Below are 6,552 nucleotides of genomic sequence, written 5' to 3' on the forward strand. Positions count from 1 at the left end.
TAGGAAGTGTCACTTCTTTATGCAGAAGATTAAAGCATCCACTCAGAACTAGTCAAAACTGTTCAATCATGGTTTCCAATGCATCCTTTTGTTTATCATTTGAAAAAGGTTTCCTCTGATTTCTTTCCCTTAACCAGAGGGCCTGCAGAAGCAAGAGAAACTTAATGAGCTGCTCTAACTGTGGAAGAAGGAATAGTTAAAGTGATCTGAATCAGTTGTTCTTCTTTAGAAGTATATCACAGCTTCCATGATGTTCTGACAAGATCTCTTTTTGTGCAATCAGTCTTAAATATTTTCACAGAAGTGATCATTCAGTCATGAAAAATAATGTAACATCTGTCGCAGTTTTCAGTTTAAAGCGAAGCTTACAAAGTAAAAAGGGGAAATCTCCCCACTTTTCCTTTAAAAAAATTAAATTAAAATGTACAGGACCAAACACAGGCACTTTCCAAAGAACAAAAATGAAACCAAACCATGAATTATTCGATAGTGATAGATGACAGCTCCGGTTTGGGAGGGTCACCCGCGGCTGCCTCAGCAGTGGCGTTAGTCTTTGGCTGTTCTGGCACATCTTCTTCCTTCTCTGCCAACCCACCCAGAGACCCCAAGGGGAAAGTGCTTTCACAATTCTGAGTTGACGACACCTGTGAAATGACAGGCATTTGGACAGAAGAGTTGCTTTCAAAGCCATGCTCCCCTAGCTCATACTGCCCGAGGGTCTCCTCTTGTTCCTGGTTTAAGTAGTCCGGTACTAGGAAGTCACTGGAAGAGGGGTAAAGGACAGAAGAGAAATGTCATTTCTCACACCGTGGTATCAGCTCCATCACACAAGCTACACACTGCATTGACAGAGAACAAAGGTACTCATTTCACATTGGCCAAGATCATGGCACTGACATACTCCACTAAGCACCATAACCCGGTTCTCATTTCCACACACACAGAATTTATTCGATGGCATCTATTTCACATCCGTATTTCCTACACAGCAACTTCTTATTATTAGATTGTATCACCTTGATGAGAATGCAAGTTAATGTCTGGAACACATTTGGCACTGAAAACCTCATTGAAAAAAGGGAGCACTCAGGCTGTAAAAATAGAAACAAAAATGAGTTCAGCCTGGCAAAATGTGGCCCTTTCCATGTCTGAGGTACAGCATCTTCCCTCTGAGTGGGCAGGCTGAACCAGAGGCACAAGGTGAGGCAGCTGAAGGCAGAGGAAGCTGCCAGCTGCAGCAGGGATTGTGATCCTGACACTTATCACACTCCTGAGAAAAGAATGGAATTGCATTTCCTTCCCCTTTTAATCCTTTCTGCTTCTGCCACGCACTCTTTAACAGCTGAGGGCTGAGTGGATCCAAAGAAAACCTATCAAACACTCCAGTTGTATTTTCAGTGCATAAGGACATAATGGGAATAAATTTCTTTGCAAGTTTTCAGCACCAGACATGAAGTTTGTACTTGAGACAAGTATATACATATATCACATATAAGCACACTTGTATGCTTTGGTTCACCTGTCAATACCTCAGTTAAAAGAACTCCTTAAATGACAGCAGCATTTCACTGCTCCAACCCAAACTCACAGCCAGCTCTGCTAAACCTCATGTTTGTCAAATCAGACTGAAGGAAGGGCTATAGGCAACTAAAATCACACCCTTTAACATGACTTTAACTTGCTGACAACAATGCAGTGCTTACCACAGCCAGGGCATCACTCGGCAGAGTTTTCACTCTGGTTTTGGCACAAGAGCCAAGAACAAGAACGGCGTAAGGCCACAGATACGAAGCACTTGTACTTTTAAACAATATTCTGCTGACAGAACAGCAACTGGCTTTCCTGCTTTGTTTTTCTTTTTTATTTTTTGTCCTACGTCACTTCTGAGTTAATCAAACAGAACAAAATACCCAAGTGGTTTTTATGGGAAAAGAATGATGTCTGGAAATCAGGAGTGATGGGATTGTGCTGCTGTAACATTCACAACACGTCTTTTGCATTGCTGAAGGCAGATGACTGACACATACCAAGCTGCACTCTCTGTGTAAATTTAAGACCTGGAAGACCTTCTGTCTTCAGTTTCTCTCATCCAACTTTTGTCTTTTCTATCTCAAACTCCAACGATTACATTTATATCAATGAGAGAATACAGTGCTCATCTGATACCTCAGAACTCTTTTAATAGTCTTTAGCAGTGCATTTGTGAGATACGCCAAGTCTTTTGTGCCCTGATAAAAAATGTCCAAGTGGCTCTTACTATTTCCAAACCTATTAGCCTCATCATTTAGTAATGGTATCTGGAAAATGAGAAAGGAGAAGGTCTGGAGTCATGCAGTCTTTCCACAGTGTTAAGCAAGCACTTAAAATGAAGGAGGAAGTCTGTGCCCTATGAAAGGGAACAGGCTACATACAAGATTTTGAAAAGCAAATCAATGTCAAATCACAGGTACTGTAGGACAGAACACTATGGCTTCACACCATTGGCCTGGCCATAGATACTACTGAAAAGAGAAATTAAGTAACCCAGAACCAGCCTCTGCATATCACTGGATTCTTCAGAAGCCTCCTACATAGCTCCCATGCTGTAAGACAGATCAGATAAAATAGAGAGTGGAGCAGGAATCGATCTGACTGAAATTAGCTGGCAACCTGATGAGAGGCACAGCAGGCTGCCCTGAAAGCAGGAAATGATGATCTAAGGAAAAAAACAAAAAAACAAAAAAAAAACAACCAAAACCGCAAAAAAAAAAAAGAGGCAAAAAAAGAAAAAAAAAGCAAGTTTCCCTGTTAGGTTTTTGCTGTGCACCTCACCTGCTCTGGAAGTAGTTTGCTAGCTCTGACGCTTCATGGTTCAAGCTCCTCAGGTGAACGATTAAATTTCCAGAGTTGGTGAACATGGCGCCGCATGTTTTGCACTCGTAAATCCGAGGCTTGCGGATAATGTGCCGGGAAACCCGCATGTGGTGTTTATATTCCCCGAAGGAAGTGAAAGTGGCACTACATATCTGGCAGCGGAAACAGCGTTTACCTTCGTGCTTCAGGCGATGCATCTTGAGCGAGTAAGCTCGGGTGAACTTTTTCCCGCAGCGGTCACACTGAAAGGGTTTAATGCCTGCGGAAGAGAGAGCGCAAACACGTTCACCCTGTGTGACCACGGGCAAAATCCTCCCCCAGTGCCACAGCACGGGGACAGCAGCTGGAGGCACTCGCAGCAAAGCCCTGCTTGAGGAGGAGAGTCTCTGTGAACTTTTTAAAAAAAGGCAGAAACAATTAGAGCGGAGCTGCGCTCCCTCAGTAACGACCTCCAGGAAATCTCAGTGCTGTGACCTGTCCTGAGGCTCCTTCCCCACGGTTTGAAGGGAACGCAAGCCCCCGTGGATTAAAGATCCAACAAGGACCTGATGCTGCAGTCGTCTTCAGAGCCTTTGAACTCCTTTGATCTCGGCAGATTCTTGTGCCAGACTGGTTCCCAACAATGCAATTATCAGCCTACCCTTAATTGCAATGTTTTTTTCTGGCTGCTTTTGGCCTCAGAGCAGTGTTCTGGCAAGGGGACTGTGCACACGGACGCCCCGGTAATGCAGCAGGAATGGTGATAAAAGGGGCAGTAGGAGCCTTTATATTGCGTGGGAACCTTGCTGTACAAGAATTTTCGGCAACTTTGCATGACAGACAGCTCTCTAAGACAGCTGAGCTCCCATTTTTTTCTTGTATTAATTTACAAATTCGGTTCCTGGCTAATTTTTCCTTTCTTACCCTAAAACACGAGAGCTCCGCAACATGTTGCAGTGGCTGAGTGTGTGATCACACAAACAGAATTATTATGACACAGAAGTCTGAGTCACCAAAACCTTCAGATTTAATAAAAAGTCTGAACTCCAGAAAGTGGGAAAATCCAAACATGAGGCTAAGAATCTGGAATATGGAGCTCTATTCATAATAGGGCTGTCAAGGATAAAAAAGATTTTTTCAGAAGGCTGAATGTGCATCAGCCCCGGCTGTTAATTCCCCCAGTCTTTCACTCTGCTTTCCTTACTTTCAAAGCAGGAGGTGAACTTTTAATTGAGGGCTTTTAGACAGAGAAAGCTGTAGTTAAGGTTACACTGAAACGCCCTGTTAAGCATGTGCAAACAAGTTAATAAACTGGAATATGGTCTGGTGGAGCTCAGACTTTTCGTGCTTTCCTGCTGTCCAAGGGCACCTATTTCCTCTGGTAGTTTGAGGGAAAATCTCTTTACTTATTTTGATGTGAAAACACTTTCAACATTTACAAGCTTTGAGAGTTCTTTTGCATGTTAATTATTCCAAACCAGCTATTCAAATCTCTCCCAACTTTACCCAGGGTTATCAGTTGACAGGTTGGCCAGAGACGCTTTGCTGTCAGATTTTAATAACAGGCTTGGGATCATTTTGCACCAGATATGCCCACAGAATTTGCCTTTTCGAGTATTAAACACGTATCTGGTTATTTTACTTGAAAGGATTCAACAAATAATTGTTGACAGGGAAAAAAATTAGACCTTGTCAGTTGTGGCTGCTCTGTCCTAGAACCCTTCAGTCCCTGTGTGCAGGTAAGAGTCAGGCTCAAAGCAGGAGATGCTACACCATGAGCCTTAGTGCCTAAGTGCAATAACCCTTCAATATTCCCTTTATCCCTCAAATGTCAATGTTATCACCACATAATGCTGACAAGTCTTGAAAACACCAATAGCAAAGACACTGGGGAGTTCATGCTTGGTTAGAAATCAAAATGAATTTGGGGACCAAGGCCCAGAGGAGGCATTCACATAAACCTTTGGCTGCTGTGCTACCTGCAGGAGCCAAATTGATTATCCAACCAATTCAGTTGTCCTGCAATCCCTCAAAAAGTCTGAGATCCAAAGGCATACAATCTTCTCAATGCAAGGACACAGATATCTGCTTATGGCTGCAAGTCTCCTCTAAAACACAGCAGAGAATTACAACATGGCAGAGGAAGAATTTCAATCTACTTCTTCAGTGCAGTAGAAGGTCCAAGTATACTTCATCTCAGATCTTTTTCAGGAAAATGACTTATCCTGATGAGTTCCAGGCAATCAGGTTTTTTTTTTCAGTCCACACAAATGCTAATCATCCACAACTATCAGTCAGACTCCAGCGATCAAAACAAGCGTTCAACGAGATGAAACCTCTACCCAGCCTTTCCAAAATCAACTCTCAAGCACTTGGCAGGTGAGTGAAAAAGCTGCATTATTACAATTGCTGCAGAGCGAGGCTGTGAGTCAGGGATGCAGGGGAACAGGGGGGTTCTTACCTGAGTGGATAAGCATGTGTGTTTTAGGTTCTGAATGCGAGTGAAGCGCACCCCGCACGTGGGACACTGAAAGGGTCTGTCGGGACCGTTTGGGCTGGGCCTCTCTGTGCTGCTGGTGGAAGGAGCAATGTAGAGTTGGTAGGGATACTGAACATTCTCCAGACTACAAAGAAAAAAGGCACTGATTTACAAACAAGCCAGAGGAATGACCCAAGAAGCCTCATCTGCGAAAATCTGAACCTTTTGTGTGAGAAGGAGAGACTGGCACGTCACATTCCTGCCGAAATCTGTATTTATTTTGGAAATCTCTGGGTCTGTAGCAATGTGTCTGATCTGCACCTGAAGTCTTACAGTCACTGACTCTGCACATCTGAACACACCCAGGGAATAAGCTCAGGATTCTGTCTCTTTGGGCAACAGGCTTGAGCACAACTGCAAACTGAACGTTATTTTCCAGGCGTGGGCATTTTCTCCAGCACATCAATGACTTGCAATCACTAAACAGTCCCTGAGGAAGAGTTTAGAGAGCTGAGCAAATGAAAAGCAAAGGAGTATTTTGCAGCTTCAGTGATATTTACAAATGAAATTAAAGCCAATTAATTTTCATCTCAATCCAAATTCCATCAACAAATACTAATATCTACAATTGCATATTTCTAAGTTTAAAATATTAATCTAATGAAGCAATACTTGCTCCTTGTCTGATTCAAAGAGCGGCATGAGCAGAGCTCCAGTGCTGTGTTTAAAAAACAGCACACAGACTGCAATAAGGAACAATTTAACATTCAAAGTAATTTATTTAAAACTGACTAATTGCTCCTCCATAGCCTCCAGCTGCAAACTGTTTAAGGGAACTACAGTGCTCTAATCCAAGTCCTCTGGCAAGGAACCTGCTGAAGGGCATGGTGAAATAAGAACAAATCTGCTGGTACAAACATGGGGACAACAGGGTTTGTACTTACCAGAGGTTTCCCCTCCCTGAGCACTCAGGTCTGTATTTTGGTGAAACAGCCATTTCAGCTGCTCCCAGCCTGCTGAAAGATCAGCATCACTGGCAGCAGGGAACTGCTCTGACCCTGACTGTTCATTCCACGGCCAGCACATTGCAGCTTCAGCTTTACTGAGCTGTAATGCCTGAAATGTCCTGAGAACAGAGCCAATGCAATGATGTCTCCTTACAGTCAGAGTTTTCCCTAACTGAGGAAATCCTTCTGCTGCTCTGCTTCTCCCTAAAGCCCAGAGGGCTGACTTCAGGGTTA

At 43.3% G+C, this 6,552-nt stretch overlaps 1 protein-coding gene across 1 annotated transcript; it reads right to left on the reverse strand.

The window, feature by feature from the left end:
* LOC136371094 (zinc finger and BTB domain-containing protein 44-like) lies at positions 1–5,454 on the reverse strand. Its single transcript, XM_066334949.1, has 3 exons — positions 5,294–5,454; positions 2,812–3,112; positions 1–762 (listed from the first exon to the last, which is right to left on the reverse strand). The coding sequence occupies exons 1-3, from the start codon at positions 5,307–5,309 to the stop codon at positions 480–482; spliced, it is 600 nt and encodes a 199-aa protein (XP_066191046.1). The 5' UTR covers positions 5,310–5,454; the 3' UTR covers positions 1–479.
* Positions 5,455–6,552: the final 1,098 nt, after the last annotated feature.

This window comes from Sylvia atricapilla, chromosome 23 (genome assembly GCF_009819655.1).
Source record: "Sylvia atricapilla isolate bSylAtr1 chromosome 23, bSylAtr1.pri, whole genome shotgun sequence".
Taxonomy (NCBI): domain Eukaryota; kingdom Metazoa; phylum Chordata; class Aves; order Passeriformes; family Sylviidae; genus Sylvia; species Sylvia atricapilla.